General features: G+C 49.7%; 1 protein-coding gene across 2 annotated transcripts; it reads left to right on the top strand.

The window, feature by feature from the left end:
• Positions 1-236: 236 nt before the first annotated feature.
• Positions 237-19352, top strand: BAG3 (BAG cochaperone 3). 2 transcript variants are annotated; one of them, XM_063962699.1, is made up of 4 exons: positions 237-496; positions 11234-11566; positions 15447-15773; positions 17176-19352. In XM_063962699.1, exons 1-4 carry the CDS (start codon positions 326-328, stop codon positions 18103-18105), a joined length of 1761 nt encoding a protein of 586 aa, XP_063818769.1. In that variant the 5' UTR covers positions 237-325; the 3' UTR covers positions 18106-19352. The 2 variants fall into 2 exon arrangements, with proteins under 2 accessions (XP_063818769.1, XP_063818768.1); XM_063962698.1 differs by having other exon boundaries at positions 238-496; positions 17173-19352.
• Positions 19353-20872: the final 1520 nt, after the last annotated feature.

Genomic DNA, 20872 nt, shown 5'->3' with positions numbered 1-20872 from the left:
CAGCCAGAGTCCCGACACCTCCTCCTACACCCAGCCAGAGTCCCGACACCTCCCCCTACACCCTGCCAGATTCCCGACACCTCCTCTTACCCCCATGTAGGGCTGAGCCTCACCCCTTCCAGAGTCCCGACACCTCCCCTTACACCCATGTAGGGCTGAGCCGCACCCCCAGCCAGAGTCCCGACACCTCCCCCTACACCCATAGGGCAGGCCTGAGATCGGCTCCCTGAGTCCCGACACCTCCCCCTACACCCATACAGGGCAGCTGGGGCTGGCGTCACCCCGGGGCGGTAGATAAGGTGCCGGAGAGGGCTGCGGGCTCATCATGGCTCATCACCCCGTCCCCAGGAGCAGCATGAAGACCACCATGTCCGGCAGCAGCGACCCTCTGCCCCCCGGCTGGGAGATCAAGCTGGACCCCCAAACCGGCTGGCCCTTCTTCGTCAACCACAATGACAGGACCACCACCTGGAGTGACCCGCGGGCGCAGGACAAGGTGAGACCCGCACACCCGGATCCGTGCCCATGCACCCTTTATACATAGGGATATACAGTATATAGAGCACTGAGCTGTCACATTACATAGGGATACAGTATATAGGGGACTGAGCTGTCACATTACATAGGGATACAGTATATAGGGGACTGAGCTGTCACATTACATAGGGATACAGTATATAGGGGACTGAGCTGTCACATTACATAGGGATACAGTATATAGGGGACTGAACTGTCACATTACATAGGGATACAGTATATAGGGGACTGAGCTGTCACATTACATAGGGTTACAGTATATAGGGGACTGAGCTGTCACATTACATAGGGATACAGTATATAGGGGACTGCGCTGTCACATTACATAGGGATACAGTATATAGAGGACTGAGCTGTCACATTACATAGGGATACAGTATATAGGGGACTGAGCTGTCACATTACATAGGGATACAGTATATAGGGGGACTGAGCTGTCACATTACATAGGGATACAGTATATAGGGGACTGAGCTGTCACATTACATAGGGATACAGTATATAGGGGACTGAGCTGTCACATTACATAGGGATACAGTATATAGGGGACTGAGCTGTCACATTACATAGGGATACAGTATATAGAGGACTGAGCTGTCACATTACATAGGGATACAGTATATAGGGGACTGAGCTGTCACATTACATAGGGATACAGTATATAGAGGACTGAGCTGTCACATTACATAGGGATACAGTATATAGAGGACTGAGCTGTCACATTACATAGAGATACAGTATATAGGGGACTAAGCTGTCACATTCCATAGGGATACAGTATATAGAGGACTGAGCTGTCACATTACATAGGGATACAGTATATAGGGGACTGAGATGTCACATTACATAGGGATACAGTATATAGAGGACTGAGCTGTCACATTACATAGGGATACAGTATATAGGGGACTAAGCTGTCACATTACATAGGGATACAGTATATAGAGGACTGAGCTGTCACATTACATAGGGATACAGTATACAGGGGACTGAGCTGTCACATTACATAGGGATACAGTATATAGATGACTGGAGCTGGCACATTGCATAGGGATACAGTATATAGGGGACTGAGATGTCACATTGCATAGGGATACAGTATATAGGGGACTGAGATGTCACATTACATAGGGATACAGTATATAGGGGACTGAGCTGTCACATTACATAGGGATACAGTATATAGGGGAGTAAGCTGTCACATTACATAGGGATACAGTATATAGGGGACTGGAGCTGTCACAGCTATAATATATAATGTGAGGGTTGGAGCTGTCAGGTCAGAGCTATATATATATATATATATATATATATATATATATATATATAATGGGGTGGGGGGTTGGGACTCACAGGTAAGAGACAAGCTATATAATATGGGGGATACTGGAGCTGTCACAGGTCAAAGTCTATATAATATATATATAATGGGGGGGTCTGGTGCTGTCACAGGGCGGAGCTGTACAATATATATATATATATATATATATATATATATATATATATATATATAATAAATGTAATGTGGGAATTGAAGCTGTCAGAGCTATGCAATATACTTATGGAGGGGTTGGATCTGTCACAGGTCAGAACTATATAATTGGGGGGGGGGGGAAGGGTTGGCGCTGTCACAGATCAGAACTATATAATTGGGTGGGGGGGGGTAGGGTTGGCGCTGTCACAGATCAGAACTATATAATTGGGGGGGGGGGGGGGGGGGTAGGTTGGCGCTGTCACAGATCAGAACTATATAATTGGGGGGGGGGGGGTGGTAGTGTCACAGATCAGAACTATATAATTGGGGGGGGGGGGGGTAGGGTTGGCGCTGTCACAGGTCAGAACTATATAATTGGGGGGGGTAGGGTTGGCGCTGTCACAGGTCAGAACTATATAATTTGGGGGGTAGGGTTGGCGCTGTCACAGGTCAGACTATGTAATATATATAATTTGGGGGAGTGGGGTTGGTGCTGTCGGGTCAGAGCTATACAATATATATAATATAGGGAGATTCTGCTGGTAAAGCAAAAATAGAATGGGTAATCGTTAATAGTAACGTATCAGTCAGGACCGCAATCACTAATCCTGCCACTAGGTGACGCTCTGCCTCTAGTGCCTGTAGGTGATGTGCGTTACACATTAGCAGTCAGCATGGCTGCTCCTACTACCGTAAAGCAATGTGCTGGAAGGTTCCCTGTGCTCATTTCTGGCAGTCTGGCCAGTAGATGAGTAAGTGTTGGGCTCTGCCTGGAAAAGGTATTTGGGGGGGAGGGGTGCAGTAATGTTACTGCAGCAGAATATGTTGCAGTATTATATAATCATCCATACATCACACCCATGGAGTATATAGTTGTAGACTCTTCCTGGGTTACGTCCTAATTCTTCTGCCTATCACAAATGGGCGTCTGAGATATCTGAGTTGTGATTAATCTCGGAGATGTTCCTGTCTGAGCCAGCATCCGTCTATTTATATCCCTCCTGGTGTGTGGAATATTCCGCCTATATCCCAGACATAAAGCAGGGACAGGTCTCTTTCCCGACGTGCACTGCGGACTGTATACATTGTGCCGGCACACCCTGCAGCAGCAGTTATACCAAGTCCTATCAATAAGAAGTTTCCTTTCTCTTAAACTAATCCCTGAGATAAATGCTGGGATCCGTGACGCACGTGTGGGAAGTTCTTCCTTTTTGTGACCTTTAAGGGGGAAAATCTCCGAGCTGTTTACAGGGCTCAGCAGCTGTCACTTAGCCGTCAGGCCTTCAGCTGTTGCATGTTCCGGGGGTTAGCAGGGATCTGGGAAACTCCGTCATGTTCCCCTCAGGTTCTGACACACCGTCCGTTTTAGCACGAGGCAGTGAAGGGGTTAATATTTCAGTGTGATAAAAGTACACGTGTGTATTGTCGTGCCCTTTCCATGTAACACAGTAAACCCCTTATAACTAACGTAGAGACCGGATGGGAAGTGATTGAGGGGGAAAACCAATGTATGGAACATGTTCTCCTAGCTGGAGGGTATCACAGTAGGGATTGCGTGAGCGCGGTGATCCCACTACTTGTATTTCCATCACTGTTTATAAATACACTTACAGATGGGACCAACCTTTGGAGAGCATGCTGGTTCTTGTAGTACCATTTGGAGGACCTAGCTATATCAGACTCCAGGTACACTGGCTCTCAATTTAGATATATTTTTGTATGTGCTGTTACCATGTGGCCACACAGTAGACTATTATATTATTATTATTATTTATTACCAGTTATTTATATAGCGCACACATATTCCGCAGCGCTTTACAGAGAATATTTGGCCATTCACATCAGTCCCTGCCCCAGTGGAGCTTACAATCTATATTCCCTACCACATGTACACACACACACATTCACACTAGGGTTAATTTTGTTGTGAGCCAATTAACCTACCAGTATATTTTTGGATTGTGGGAGGAAACCGGAGTACCCGGAGGAAACCCACGCAAGTACGGGGAGAATATACAAACTCCACACAGTTGGGCCATGGTGGGATCGAACCCATGACCTCAGTGCTGTGAGGCAGTAATGCTAACCACTACACCATCCGTACTGCCCCAGATTATATGACCCAGAGTGGGTACTGTTAGCGTGCAGTGTTAGGGACCACCAGTATCAGAGAAGCTTTGCTGAGGCCTGGTGGCTCACCATGTCTTTGCAAGTATATGCAACTAAGATCTCTGAAATTTTTACTACCATGTCGTTTTTGAAATCTTATTGCTAATGCCCCTTGGTGTGCTGGGGAAAATCTGCTTTGTGTATTTTTCTTGTTTAGGGACCGTTCTTAAACTATTTTCTAAAGTCTGATATAGTGAGATAATTCCAATTCTTATTCACATTAACCTAAACTGATGATTCAGCTGCTCTTTTTGGATGCGAAGCGTCTCCTATGCTTCAGCTTAGATGGGAAACGCCTCGTACGCCGCAGACCAGATGCGATGCGCCTTCTGTGCACCTCCTGTGCAAGGGTCTCCTGCGCCGCAGGCCAGCTGGGGAGGGTTTCCTGCGGCGCAGGCCAGCTGGGGAGGGTTTCCTGCGCCGCAGGCCAGCTGGGGAGGGTTTCCTGCGTCGCAGGTCAGCTGGGGAGGGTTCTCCTGTGCCGCAGGCCAGCTGGGGAGGGTTCTCCTGCGTCGCAGGTCAGCTGGGGAAGGTTCTCCTGCACCGCAGGTCAGCTGGGCAGGGTTTCCTGCGTCGCAGGCCAGGTGGGGAGGGTTCTCCTGCACCGCAGGTCAGCTGGGCAGGGTTTCCTGCGTCGCAGGTCAGCTGGGGAGGGTTCTCCTGCACCGCAGGCCAGCTGGGGAGGGTTCTCCTGCACCCGCAGGTCAGCTGGGCAGGGTTTCCTGCGTCGCAGGTCAGCTGGGGAGGGTTCTCCTCCACCGCAGGTCAGCTGGGCAGGGTTTCCTGCGTCGCAGGCCAGCTGGGGAGGGTTCTCCTGCACCGCAGGCCAGCTGGGGAGGGTTCTTCTGCACCGCAGGCCAGCTGGGGAGGGTTCTCCTGCGCCGCAGGTCAGCTGGGCAGGGTTTCCTGCGTCGCAGGTCAGCTGGGGAGGGTTCTCCTGCGTCGCAGGCCAGCTGAGGAGGGTCTCGTAAGTGGTTAGTCAGGAAACATTCCTCTTGGATGAGGAATCAGTAGGTGAGGTCAGCAGGATAATATCACCCAGTGACTCCAGCATCAGAGATGCCATGGTCACCGGCTGATCCCTGACCTCTCACCTCCAGCCTTTGTCCCTTTCACCCTAATGGACTGGCTATTTATATGCCATACTTGTCACCCTTTCTGTGACGTGATGGTCTGCTACTGCTTTTCCAAGATATTTTCATTGTAACTAAACGGGAATAAAAATGGCATGTTGGGGTATGAAGGGCTCCAGGCTGTGACCTTCAGGTGACTTCCAGCCTTCTCTCTCAGTGTTCCTCTCCGATGCCTTCTGTAGAGTTACCTGTCTGTGCTGGCACTGGCACCTCCATACAGTGACTCACGCTCTAACTTTAATTAAGTATAAGAACACTGTGTATTGCCTGAGACGTGGGCGAGGTTTTCATTACTTGTCTGCTCACGTCTATAGTAATGACATGAGATTTCCCAGGCATCGGGTGATGCGGTTCTGGATGTCTGATAGCCGAGAGGTGCAGTCCCCACCTTGCGCTGTCCATCCAAACATGCAACAGGCATTGCACCAACATATATTCTTCTGTACATGTATTTGTGCAAAAAATAAATGTGTTCCTTTGTAGTTTACAAACAATTTGAGGATGTAAATGTGTATTATTGTATTGTATTTTGCCTGCTTTATGCCATGTGTCCCCAATAACCCAGCAATGAAGATATAGCCCCTCCTCCGCTGACGAGGCGTGGTATATAATACCTGTAACTGTGACAGGGAAGGTGGCTCCTTACTGCTCCGGGCCCCATAGCAACTACACTCCCTGCACCTATGGTAGCTACACCCTGTATATAACACATGTAACTGTGACAGGGAAGGTGGCTGCTCTCAGCTCCGGGCCCCATAGCAGCTGCACTCCCTGCACCTATGGTAGCTACACTCTGTATATAACACATGTAACTGTGACAGGGAAGGTGGCTGCTCTCAGCTCCGGGCCCCATAGCAGCTGCACTCCCTGCACCTATGGTAGCTACACTCTGTATATAACACATGTAACTGTGACAGGGAAGGTGGCCCCTCTCAGCTCTGGGCCCCATAGCAGCTGCACTCCCTGCACCTATGGTAGCTACACCCTGTATATAACACATGTAACTGTGACAGGGAAGGTGGCCCCTCTCAGCTCTGGCCCCATAGCAGCTGCACTCCCTGCACCTATGGTAACTACACCCTGTATATAACACATGTAACTGTGACAGGGAAGGTGGCTCCACTCAGCTCTGGGACCATAGCAGCTGCACTCCCTGCACCTATGGTAGCTACACCCTGTATATAACACATGTAACTGTGACAGGGAAGGTGGCTCCTTACTGCTCCGGGCCCCATAGCAACTGCACTCCCTGCACCTATGGTAGCTACACCCTGTATATAACACATGTAACTGTGACAGGGAAGGTGGCTCCTTACTGCTCCGGGCCCCATAGCAACTGCACTCTCTGCACCTATGGTAGATACACCCTGTATATAACACATGTAACTGTGACAGGGAAGGTGGCCCCTCTCAGCTCTGGGCCTCATAGCAGCTGCACTCCCTGCACTTATGGTAGCTACACCCTGTATATAACACATGTAACTGTGACAGGGAAGGTGGCCCCTCTCAGCTCTGGGCCCATAGCAGCTGCGCTCCCTGCACCTATGGTAGCTACACCCTGTATATAACACATGTAACTGTGACATGGAAGGTGGCCCCTCTCAGCTCTGGCCCCATAGCAGCTGCACTCCCTGCACCCATGGTAACTACACCCTGCATATAACACATGTAACTGTGACAGGGAAGGGGGCCCCTCTCAGCTCTGGGCCCATAGCAGCTGCACTCCCTATACCTATGGTAGCTACACCCTGTATATAAAACATGTAACTGTGACATGGAAGGTGGCCCCTCTCAGCTCTGGCCCCATAGCAGCTGCACTCCCTGCACCTATGGTAACTACACCCTGTATATAACACATGTAACTGTGACAGGGAAGGGGGCCCTTCTCAGCTCTGGCCCCATAGCAGCTGCACTCCCTATACCTATGGTAGCTACACCCTGTATATAAAACATGTAACTGTGACATGGAAGGTGGCCCCTCTCAGCTCTGGGCCCCATAGCAGCTGCACTCCCTGCACCTATGGTAGCTACACCCTGTATATAACACATGTAACTGTGACATGGAAGGTGGCCCCTCTCAGCTCTGGCCCCATAGCAACTGCACTCCCTGCACCTATGGTAGCTACACCCTGTATATAACACATGCAACTGTGACAGGGAAGGTGGTCCCTCTCAGCTCTGGGCCCCATAGCAGCTGCACTCCCTGCACCTATAGTAGCTACACCCTGTATATAACACATGTAACTGTGACAGGGAAGGTGGCCCCTCTCAGCTCTGGCCCCATAGCAACTGCACTCCCTGCACCTATGGTAACTACACCCTGTATATAACACATGTAACTGTGACAGGGAAGGTGGCCCCTCTCAGCTCTGGCCCCATAGCAGCTGTACTCCCTGCACCTATGGTAGCTACACCCTGTATATAACACATGTAACTGTGACAGGGATGGTGGCGCCTCTCAACTCTGTGCCCATAGCAGCTGCACTCCCTGCACCTATGGTAGCTACACCCTGTATATAACACATGTAACTGTGACAGGGAAGGTGGCTCCTCTCAGCTCTGGCCCCATAGCAACTGCACTGCCTGCACCTATGGTAGCTACACCCTGTATATAACACATGTAACTGTGACAGGGAAGGTGGCTCCTCTCAGATCTGGTCCCCATAGCAGCTGCACTCCCTGCACCTATGGTAGCTACACCCTGTATATAACACATGTAACTGTGTCAGGGAAGGTGGCCCCTCTCAGCTCTGGGCCCCATAGCAGCTGTACACCCTGCACCTATAGTAGCTACACCCTGTATATAACACATGCAACTGTGACAGGGAAGGTGGCCCCTCTCAGCTCTGGGCCCTATAGCAGCTGCACTCCCTGCACCTATGGTAGCTACACCCTGTATATAACACATGTAACTGTGACAGGGAAGGGGGCCCCTCTCAGCTCTGGGCCCCATAGCAGCTGCACTCCCTGCACCTATAGTAGCTACACCCTGTATATAACACATGTAACTGTGACAGGGAAGGTGGCCCCTCTCAGCTCTGTGCCCCATATCAGCTGCACTCCCTGCACCTATGGTAGCTACACCCCTGTATATAACACATGTAACTGTGACAGGGAAGGCGGCCCCTCTCAGCTCTGTGCCCCATATCAGCTGCACTCCCTGCACCTATGGTAGCTACACCCTGTATATAACACATGTAACTGTGACAGGGAAGGCGGCCCCTCTCAGCTCTGGGCCCCATAGCAGCTGCACTCCCTGCACCTATGGTAGATACACCCTGTATATAACACATGTAACTGTGACAGGGAAGGTGGCCCCTCTCGGCTCTGGCCCCATAGTAGCTGCACTCCCTGCACCTATGGTAGCTACACCCTGTATATGACACATGTAACTGTGACAGGTAAGGTGGCCCCTCTCAGCTCTGGGCCCCATAGCAGCTGCACTCCCTGCACCTATGGTAGCTACACCCCTGTATATAACACATGTAACTGTGACATGGAAGGTGGCCTCTCTCAGCTCTGGGCCCCATAGCAGCTGCACTCCCTGCACCTATGGTAGCTACACCCTGTATATAACACATGTAACTGTGACAGGGAAGGTGGCTCCTTACTGCTCCGGGCCCCATAGCAACTGCACTCTCTGCACCTATGGTAGATACACCCTGTATATAACACATGTAACTGTGACAGGGAAGGTGGCCCCTCTCAGCTCTGGGCCTCATAGCAGCTGCACTCCCTGCACTTATGGTAGCTACACCCTGTATATAACACATGTAACTGTGACAGGGAAGGTGGCCCATAGCAGCTGCGCTCCCTGCACCTATGGTAGCTACACCCTGTATATAACACATGTAACTGTGACATGGAAGGTGGCCCCTCTCAGCTCTGGCCCCATAGCAGCTGCACTCCCTGCACCTATGGTAACTACACCCTGTATATAACACATGTAACTGTGACAGGGAAGGGGGCCCCTCTCAGCTCTGGGCCCATAGCAGCTGCACTCCCTATACCTATGGTAGCTACACCCTGTATATAAAACATGTAACTGTGACATGGAAGGTGGCCCCTCTCAGCTCTGGCCCCATAGCAGCTGCACTCCCTGCACCTATGGTAACTACACCCTGTATATAACATATGTAACTGTGACAGGGAAGGGGGCCCTTCTCAGCTCTGGCCCCATAGCAGCTGCACTCCCTGCACCTATAGTAGCTACACCCTGTATATAACACATGTAACTGTGACAGGGAAGGTGGCCCCTCTCAGCTCTGGCCCCATAGCAACTGCACTCCCTGCACCTATGGTAACTACACCCTGTATATAACACATGTAACTGTGACAGGGAAGGTGGCCCCTCTCAGCTCTGGCCCCATAGCAGCTGTACTCCCTGCACCTATGGTAGCTACACCCCTGTATATAACACATGTAACTGTGACAGGGAAGGCGGCCCCTCTCAGCTCTGTGCCCCATATCAGCTGCACTCCCTGCACCTATGGTAGCTACACCCTGTATATAACACATGTAACTGTGACAGGGAAGGCGGCCCCTCTCAGCTCTGGGCCCCATAGCAGCTGCACTCCCTGCACCTATGGTAGATACACCCTGTATATAACACATGTAACTGTGACAGGGAAGGTGGCCCCTCTCGGCTCTGGCCCCATAGTAGCTGCACTCCCTGCACCTATGGTAGCTACACCCTGTATATGACACATGTAACTGTGACAGGTAAGGTGGCCCCTCTCAGCTCTGGGCCCCATAGCAGCTGCACTCCCTGCACCTATGGTAGCTACACCCCTGTATATAACACATGTAACTGTGACATGGAAGGTGGCCTCTCTCAGCTCTGGGCCCCATAGCAGCTGCACTCCCTGCACCTATGGTAGCTACACCCTGTATATAACACATGTAACTGTGACAGGGAAGGTGGCTCCTCTCAGCTCTGGCCCCACAGCAGCTGCACTCTCTACACCTATGGTAGCTGCACCCTGTATATAACACATGTAACTGTGACAGGGAAGGTGGCCCCTCTCAGCTCTGGGCCCCATAGCAGTTGCACTCCCTGCACCTATGGTAGCTACACCCTGTATATAACACATGTAACTGTGACAGGGAAGGTGGCCTCTCTCAGCTCTGGGCCCCATAGCAGGTGAACTCCCGGCACCTATGGTAGCTATGCCCTGTATATAACACATGTAACTGTGACAGGGAAGGTGGCCCCTCTCAGCTCTGGCCCCATAGCAGCTGCACTCCCTTCACCTATGGTAGATGCACCCTGTATATAACACATGTAACTGTGACAGGGAAGGTGGCCCCTCTCAGCTCTGGGCCCATAGCAGCTGCGCTCCCTGCACCTATGGTAGCTACACCCTGTATATAACACATGTAACTGTGACAGGGAAGGTGGCCCCTCTCAGCTTTGGTCACCATAGCAGCTGCACTCCCTGCATATATGGTGCCTACACCCTGTATATAACACATGTAACTGTGACAGGGAAGGTGGCCCCTCTCAGATCTGGGCCCCATAGCAGCTGCACTCCCTGCACCTATGGTAGCTACACCCTGTATATAACACATGTAACTGTGACAGGGAAGGTGGCCTCTCTCAGCTCTGGCCCCATAGCAGCTGTACCCTTTGCACCTACTTTATGGTAGCTACGCCCTTGCTTGGGACCTCCGCCAGCCTCTGTACTTAGGGCATGTGAGCTCTTTCTGCGACTCTTTCCTCTAGAAATAAAAGCTTAGAGTTTTCTATAAGAATTCCCATATAATCTCCGCCATTACCAGCGCTGGCTGTGCACACACACATACTCTGATTTGTGATGCTCTGCTGTTGCCCTGACACGATCACTATAGTAAAAGATGTCGCACCCTTTGTTTGTGCAGGATTAGTCGTATAACAATTCCTTGGTTTGTTTTTTCGTAGATGAACCAGACGTTGGCTAATGGTCCACCCCAGGAGAGTCAGAAGTCGGCTAACTACTACTACCCCCAGCTGCGGCCAGGTTATATCCCCATTCCGGTCCTGCATGATGGTTTGGAAAACAGACAGCAGCATCCATACTACCATCTACATCAGCCCGGAATGCACAGGGTTAAATGCGAGCCCACCCTGCAGAAGCGGCCTCAGTCTCCCCTGCTGGGGTTCAATCGTCCACAGTCTCCTGCTTGGTCTCGATCAGAATCTCCCCCAACTGATAAACAAAGCGGTCAGCTCAGCGGGTCTCTGACACCACGTGGATCCACACAAGGGCCATCGGTAATTATACGGAGACATAGAGGTCTATTTACTGCGGCCAGGATGTTACACCAAGGACGGCAATCTCTATCACAGTACATCTCAGCTGCTGAATTGTGCAGCAGTCATTGGGGTCACCAATCTGTAACGTGACTGGTCTGTACATATAGTGTAATGCAGTTGTGACTAGAAATATCTCCCTCATGCGGCTGATTCTGAGTCAGACGCAGACATGCTTCATCTGCCGAATTTGCACCTGCGTTTTATGCAAATGCCGCTGCAGATTTTCTAAAATTCAATGTTCCTAGAAAGACACTTTTCTCTGCAGCAGTTGTTCATTATATGCCCCCATAGCAATGCCCTAGTTCATTGTGTGCCCCATAAGTGCACTAGTTCATTGTATGCCCTATACCAGTGTCCTAGTTCATTGTATGCTCCATGAGTGTCCTAGTTCATTGTATGCCCCATAGCAGTGCCCTAGCTCATTGTATGCCCCCCATAGCAGTGCCCTAGCTCATTGTATGCCCCCATAGCAGTGCCCTAGTTCATTGTGTGCCCCATAAGTGCACTAGTTCATTATATGCCCTATACCAGTGTCCTAGTTCATTGTATGCTCCATGAGTGTCCTAGTTCATTGTATGTATGCCCCATAGCAGTGCCCTAGTTCATTGTATGCCCCATAGCAGTGCCCTAGCTCATTGTATGCCCCCATAGCAGTGTCCTAGTTCATTGTATGCCCCATAAGTGCCCTAGTTCATTGCATGTCCTATAGCAGTGCCCTAGTTCATTGTATACACTATAGCAGTGCCCCATAGCAGTGCACTAGTTCATTGTGTGCCCCATAAGTGCACTAGTTCATTGTATGCCCCATAAGTGCCCTAGTTCATTGTATGCCCTATAGCAGTGCCCTAGTTCATTGTATGCCCCATAGCAGTGCACTAGTTCATTGTGTGCCCCATAAGTGCCCTAGTTCATTGTATGCCCTATAGCAGTGCCCTAGTTCATATTGCACCCTATAGTACTGCCCTAGTTCATGGTATGTCCCATAGTAGTGCCCTAGTTCATTGTATGACCTATAGCAGTGCCCTAGTTCATATTACACCCCATCGTAGTGCCCTAGTTCATGGTATGTCCCATAGTAGTGCCCTAGTTCATTGTATGCCCTATAGCAGTGCCCTAGTTCCTTGTATGCCCCATAGCAGTGCACTAGTTCAGTGCGTGCCCCATAGCAGTGCACTAGTTCAGTGCGTGCCCCATAGCAGTGCACTAGTTCAGTGCGTGCCCCATAGCAGTGCACTAGTTCAGTGCGTGCCCAATAGCAGTGCATTAGTTCAGTGCGTGCCCAATAGCAGTGCACTAGTTCAGTGCGTGCCCAATAGCAGTGCACTAGTTCAGTGAGTGCCCCATAGCAGTGCCCTAGTTCAGTGCGTGCCCCATAGCAGTGCCCTAGCTCCTTGTGTGCCCCATAGCAGTGCCCTAGCTCCTTGTGTGCCCCATAGCAGTGCCCTAGCTCCTTGTGTGCCCCATAGCAGTGCCCTAGCTCCTTGTGTGCCCCATAGCAGTGCCCTAGCTCCTTGTGTGCCCCATAGCAGTGCCCTAGCTCCTTGTGTGCCCCATAGCAGTGCCCTAGCTCCTTGTGTGCCCCATAGCAGTGCCCTAGCTCCTTGTGTGCCCCATAGCAGTGCCCTAGCTCCTTGTGTGCCCCATAGCAGTGCCCTAGTTCCTTGTGTGACCCATAGCAGTGCCCTAGCTCCTTGTGTGCCCCATAGCAGTGACCTAGTTTTTATTACGCCCCATAGCAGTGCCCTAGTTTTTATTACGCCCCATAGCAGTGCCCTAGTTTATATTACGCCCCATAGCAGTGCCCTAGTTGATTGTATGCCCCATAGCAGTGCCCTAGTTGATTGTACGCCCCATAGCAGTGCCCTAATTTATATTACGCCCCATAGCAGTGCCCTAGTTTATATTACGCCCCATAGCAGTGCCCTAGTTTATATTACGCCCCATAGCAGTGCCCTAGTTTATATTACGCCCCATAGCAGTGCCCTAGTTTATATTACGCCCCATAGCAGTGCCCTAGTTGATTGTACGCCCCATAGCAGTGCCCTAGTTGATTGTACGTCCCATAGCAGTGCCCTAGTTGATTGTACGCCCCATAGCAGTGCCCTAGTTGATTGTACGCCCCATAGCAGTGCCCTAGTTCCTTGTAAGCCCCATAGCAGTGCCCTAGTTCCTTGTATGTCCCATAGCAGTGTCCTAGTTCCTTGTATGCCCCATAGCAGTGCCCTAGTTCCTTGTATGCCCCATAGCAGTGCCCTAGTTCCTTGTAAGCCCCATAGCAGTGTCCTAGTTCCTTGTATGCCCCATAGCAGTGCCCTAGTTCCTTGTATGCCCCATAGCAGTGCCCTAGTTCCTTGTATGCCCCATAGCAGTGCCCTAGTTCCTTGTTCCCCTATAGCAGTGCCCTAGTTCATTGTATGCCACATTATATTGCTGCCAGTACAAGTTATACACAGTGCCCCAATTGACATTATGCCATACATTCTCCCTGTACATATGATTTCACATTGTATTGTTCCCAGTTCATATTATACCACACTGTAGTACCCACAGTTCATACAGTGTGACATTTCTGTGCTCCCAATGTATAGTATCCCACATTAGTGTTACCTGTTCATATTATGCCACAATGTGGTGCTTCCAGTTGATATTATGTAACAAAACAGTGCCCTCTGCTTCATATTATACCACATTACAGTGCCCAGTTCAGATTATGCCACCTTACAGACCCCTCTGATCTGAATTACAGTGTGTGCTACATGCAGAAGCAGCCAGTATTTACCCTGCATGCACAGTGTAGTGTAGCATGGTTTGTTCCCAGCACACAGTTACCTGCTCCCACGGTCTCTGTTTCTGTGGGAAGTCTGTGGCCTCTATATGTGGTCCTGAGCATCGTTTGCTGTCCTCACTGTCCCTGGTTTCTCGGAGGATGCGATATGTGCAGGAATCCTGAGTCCCCAGACTCTAGATCCCAGGGATCCTCAGACTGATCTCAGGGATCCTGCATCTTTTATCTGGCCAAGTGTAGTACAGAGAGGGCTCCGGCCTTTTATCTAAAGCGGTGTCCAGGTCCCACATTACTCATGAGTTGTCAGCCTCCTGCTCTGTCTGCATACCGGCCTGTCATACACTGCTCGCCACTTAGCCAGCTGGTTCCAGGATATTTCATGGCTCATTCCGCTATGGGGGTAGGCTCCTTCTGGGCAGTATGGCATGGTGTTTCAGCTAACTAGATCTGCAAGGCCATGACTCGGTTTTCCATTCTTACCTTCACAAAATCCTCTAGAGCTTGTTGTCTTCACAGGAAATCCCTGGAGGCTTACCGGCTGTTATTACTCTCTCATGTCCAGTTCCTGGGCTCCAATATATCCTGTCCTAGTTAGGGGTAACATTAGGGTAATGGGAAATGGGAAGCTGAGGGGTTGTATGAGGGTATGTATGAACTGAGGTTCTCTGTAGTGCCATATGACCTGTCAGAATGTAATGCCACCCCCCCCCCCTCCCCCGCCCCCTAATATAGAAGCCCATCCTTCCTTGTGTCCCCCTATATGCTTGGAAGAAATAAATAATTCTTGTGCATCTATGATATTAGTTATCCCTCCAGCGTCTCATTAGACAACAGGAAAACATACTTGGCGGACATGTCCCTTAGTTCAGGCATCACTTCTACCACTAGGGCGTGGTCCGAGGGCTTCCTTAGTAAGGGTTATCTGTATTAAGCTATGATTGGGACATAATCCCACCTGTCGCCCTGCTTGGGCCCACTGGGCCCGTGTGCAGGTAATGCTGAATCCTGGCTATGACCTTCACCGTGTAACCTGCCTTTGTGCTTACATTGCAGCCACCTCCGTCAGTCTCTGACTTCAGCAGTCTCCCACAGTCTCCTGGCAGACCAGGTCCCGGGAGACCAAGCCTCGGGAGCCACCAGCTACCGCGTGGCTATATTCCTATACCAGTGGTCCACGAGAAGAACATGCCACGGCAGTTTCCACAGAATGTCCAGCAGACACAGAAGACTGTTTACCCACAGTCAGAATACCATTCGCACCAGCCAGTGTTCCACAGAGTCCAAGATGAACAGGACTCCTGGCAAACGCCGACAACAAAGTCCTCTAGCCGGGAAAGCTCACCGGCCAGAGTGATCTCTCCTTCTCCTGCCAGAGGCCAGGTAACCAGATGTATATATGTATATATAACATCCTATATCCTATATAGGCATCCTGTGGGTCGCTGTGTAGGGATTTGTGGTAACAGCCAGTAGGAGGGTTACAATTATTGTGATATCAACTATGGTTCTGTATATTATTCTGACATTGACCATGTCCATATTCAGTACGTCGACACTGATGTACTGTTGACATGATCGTAATACAGGTTGAGTATCCCATATCCAAATATTCCGAAATACGGAATATTCCGAATTACGGACTTTTTTGTGTGAGAGTGAGATAGTGAAACCTTTGTTTTTTGATGGCTCAATGTACACAAACTTTGTTTAATACACAAAGTTATTAAAAATATTGTATTAAATGACCTTCAGGCTTTGTGTATAAGGTGTATATGGAACATAAATGAATTGTGTGAATGTACGCACACTTTGTTTAATGCACAAAGTTATAAAAAATATTAGTTACAATTACCTTCAGGCTCTGTGTATAAGGTGTATATGTAACATAAATACATTCTGTGCTTAGATTTAGGTCCCATCACCATGATATCTCATTATGGTATGCAATTATTCCAAAATACGGAAAAATCCGATATCCAAAATACTTCTGGTCCCAAGCATTTTGGATAAGGGATACTCAACCTGTATAGACGTTGACTTTTTATTGTTGGGGTAACCCTAATGCAAATAACAATTTGACATTGTTGTCCGGCCCCCGTTACTCCTCATTGCAGTATTCCTGGTTCCCTCATGTTTGAGGTGGTACGTGTCTTGGAGAGGTGGATTCTGGGGGGGGGGGGAAATTTCTACCAGCAGGGCTGTTGGGAGGTGTGTACAAGCAGTTCCGTCACATAGAGCACAGGCCCATGGGAGCGGCACAATAGCATTTAGCTAGCAGAGTTGCCGGGAGCATCCTTTGGGTAGGTGGTGCTCTACTTACCTGTGCTGATAGCCCCTCCCCTTCGGTGTGACATCAGGCGTTCTGGGGGCGGGCCCGGCATCAGACCGTCTTTTCAGTTGTCAGTTGCCGGAAGAATCCAGTGGGAAGTTGTAAGGGTTACATAAAAGTATTCAGAACGGAGCAGAAGCTGATCCTTGTGTGGTGGCCAGTCAGACAGTAGCATATGGCCACCCTACATGGTGCACAAGGTAAGGGGAATGGGGCAGCTTAAGTACACAGTATAGTCTCCGGCTGCTCCCGGGCCTCACTTTCCATTACCACACTCTGTTTTTTTCTTTCTACTCTCTTCTCTGACATCTTCATTCTCTCCCTTCCATGTTTTCTGTATTTGATTTTTACATTTATTCTTATAATTACCATTTATAATAAGTACCGCTATGATGATTAGTTTTCGTACAATATTAAATCCTAATCTATAATTTTAAATTCTTTATTTAGCAGATTCCTATTCAACGGATATCCCCATTTAGCGGGCATCAGAAGTCCGAGCCGTCCTCTCCCACCACTGTACAAGTCCAGATGTCTTCTCCCAGCACTGTACCAGTCCACCCATCTTCTCCTACTAGTATAGAAACCCAGAAATCGTCTCTCCAGCCATCTTCTCCCAGCACCGTACCAGTCCAACCATCTTCTCCCACCAGCGTAACAGTACAGCCATCTTCCCCTATCACTGTAAAAGCCCAGCCATCTTCGCCAACCGCTCTACGAGTCCAACCATCTTCTCCCACCACTGTTCCAGCCCAGCCAACGTCTCCCACTGCTCTACCAGTGCAGCCATCTTCTTCCACCACTGTTCCAACCCAGCCAACGTCTCCCAATGCTCTACCAGCACAACCATCCTCTCCCACCACTGTACCAGTTCCTACAGCATTTATAGAGGAGGACTGTAAATTTTCTCCCAAGACAGTGGAGAAGGAAGAGTATAAAGCTCCAAGTCCTATGGAGGAGAAATCTGCCTCCAAGGAATCCGTTCCTCAGAAGGATCCGGTGGTTACAGAACCCCAAGACAAGCATCCTGGAGTCCTACAGGTAGAAAGGATCTTGGACAGGGTGCAGGCGCTGCAAGAGGCAGTTCTCAACTTGCAGGGCCGTCAAAACCAGAAGAAGTATCTGATTCTAGAAGAATATCTTATGAAGGAGCTGTTGGCTTTAGATTCCGTTGATCCTGAAGGCCGCACTGACGTGCGCCAGGCCAGAAGAGATGGTGTCAGAAAAGTGCAGAACATCCTGGAGACTTTGGAACAGAAGGCAACTGTGAATCGGGCTGCAGCTTCCCAGGATGTAATAGAAGCTGACGGCGCAGTGGACAGAGGAGTGTCTAACTCTGCTAATATGTCAGAGCAAGGAGCCTTGGAGCATCCTCAGAAGTAGTTATTGTCTTCCAAAGCATTCTAAATGCCCACCACCTCTGACAGATTGGTCACTTGAACTTTGGGAAGAAAATCTCAGATCTTGGAACGTAGTTGGTTGGGTTTGTTTTTTTGTAATTTAAAAAGAAAAACTGCATGCGGTTCTATAACGTTCCATCCGCTGATTGTTCACTCTGCCAGCCAGCAGGTGGGCACCTACTGTATGCATGTGGAAGGATCAGTATAAGGAAGCATTGACAAAAGCAGCAGATCGGTTACCCCAGCGGAAAGTGATGCGGCTCGTTATAGAATTTAGTGCTCCAGTAAATCGTCGTCACCTGCTGTGTAAGTGGAATTAAACCTGCGACAATGATTTTTAGCCCGCAGGTTGATCCGCACTGGCGCAACACTCCTGGGACGAGCAACACAAACACGTACTTTAATACAGCTTTAAGCTTCCATTCAGCCTAACGTACAATGCAAGTAATGAACATTATATGTTACCGCCATGGGTACTACAACCAGCATTGTGATTGCCGGGAAGCAGCGAACGTGCGCTCATTTTCATACAGAGTATTTTTGGGCTTCAGCGTGAAAACTTATGACTGTTCGTGTAACATTCAGGGAGTGTGAGGTATTATATGTAATGGGAGACTCGCGTCTGTGGCCATATGGCTGGGAGCTCAGATTCCCACTATCAGACCTCGCCCCCAGTGTCAGGGTCTGCCGTATAGATGCGAGATCTTATATATGGCCTTTTCCTATAACTGTATCCAGTATATACAGCGTGGACCTGCCCCTTCATGGCATCCTCCAATCAGCTAATGTATAAATCAGCCACATGCAATCTTAATGCGGTTTCATTATCCCTTTCTATCCACTTTCCCCCGTCGCTGGGAGGAGCTGGGCTGCACTTGTGCCTTTATTAATGTCTTTTTCTTATCCGCTCTATAATACAGCTGGATGTTAGTTGCAGAGCGCGCTGTGAATGCGGTGAGGCGTCCGCCACCGCCGGAGAGAAGTTGTCTGCGTCTCGCACAATTCGCTATTTTTCCAAAGACCTGAAAATGAGTCTGTAAGATGATTACACGATAAGGCAGATTCCCTGAGACGCAGTAATAGTGTGTCAGCTCACCAGGGTTAGCTTCAGCTGCGGCTAGGAACTATGTGCACCTTATGTAATCCTGTAAAGAGTGTGTTAAATATATATTTATATGTGTGACTACAGCATTGTGTATATTTTAAAATAAAAATTTTATATAACCATCATAGATTTTTCTTCATTTAAGTTTATTAGGATAACAAAGTTGTTAATAAATGAGTAACATCTCTCCAGCATAATGTAACGATCTCATGTTGTGTAGTTTTGTACTACTGGTAACGATCACTTTTCTGCCTAATGTATGGAGCTGCCCCGTCTGCTGCATGGAGCTGCCCCGTCTGCTGCATAGAGCTGCCCCGTCTGCTGCACGGAGCTGCCCCGTCTGCTGCAGTATAGAGCTGCCCCTGCCTGCTGCACGGAGCTGCCCCGCCTGCTGCACGGAGCTGCCCCGCCTGCTGCACGGAGCTGCCCCGTACGCAGTATGGAGCTGCCCCGTCCGCAGTATGGGGAGTCCTTTCCTAATGTACAGAAGGGTGTTTTTTAAAAGCTGTACTGTGTATTGTATTGTAATATTTGTTTTTACTGGTGGGACTACAGGTACCAGCGGGCCCTTTAATGCCCTACATGCTGATACTTGTGGTTCTCCAAGTACCTGCATGCAGAGGAGGCTTGCATACACCATCGGAAAACACGATTCCGGCAAACACAGGAGCTTAGTAAATTACTGTGATTTAATTTCCAAAATACACCTGTGTACGATCATAACCACCCGAGTTTGAACTTGGGCAAACATGACTAACCCCCCCCCCCCCCCCCCCCCGCCGTTGTCACTACAATGCCCCTTAGGGTTAGGAGAGAGCGGGGAGTGAGAGACAATGAGGATGTTATGGAGAAAGGGGTGAGAGGGGAGAGAGGGTGGGATCTGTATGGTATCCCGCCGAAGGTCAGTATACCGACATCGGTATCCCGAGCAATGGAATGCTGGCAGGGGGGCCGATCGCAATGAAGCCCCAGGGTCTATTATCCCTCTATGGGTGTCATTGACACCCATAATTACCTACCTCGCCAGTATACCGGTGGCGGTATAATAATAATAATAATAATAATAATAATTTCTCTAACGTCCTAGTGGATGCTGGGGACTCCGTAAGGACCATGGGGAATAGACGGGCTCCGTAGGAGACAGGGCACTTTAAGAAAGAATTTGGATACTGGTGTGCTCTGGCTCCTCCCTCTATGTCCCTCCTCCAGACCTCAGTTAGAATCTGTGCCCGGACGAGCTGGGTGCTGTTCAGTGAGCTCTCCTGAGCTTGCTAAATAGAAAGTATTTTGTTAGGTTTTTTTTATTTTCAGAGAGCTCTGCTGGCAACAGACTCCCTGCATCGTGGGACTGGGGGGAGAGAAGCAGCCCTACTCACTGAAGATAGGTCCTGCTTCTTAGGCTACTGGACACCATTAGCTCCAGAGGGATCGTACACAGGATCGCACCCTTGGTTGTCCGATCTCGGATACGCGCAGCCGTCCCCCTCGCAGAGCCAGAAGACAGAAGCCGGCGTGAGAAGCAAGAAGACTTCGAAATCGGCGGCAGAAGACTCCAGTCTTCATATGAGGTAGCGCACAGCACTGCAGCTGTGCGCCATTGCTCCCACATTACACCCACACACTCCGGTCACTGTAGGGTGCAGGG

Source organism: Pseudophryne corroboree, chromosome 3 (assembly GCF_028390025.1).
Source record: "Pseudophryne corroboree isolate aPseCor3 chromosome 3, aPseCor3.hap2, whole genome shotgun sequence".
In the NCBI taxonomy this organism is placed as follows: Eukaryota; Metazoa; Chordata; class Amphibia; order Anura; family Myobatrachidae; genus Pseudophryne; species Pseudophryne corroboree.
The sequence above is the reverse complement of the archived record's forward strand: the minus strand, read 5'-3'. Positions and strand labels throughout refer to the sequence as shown.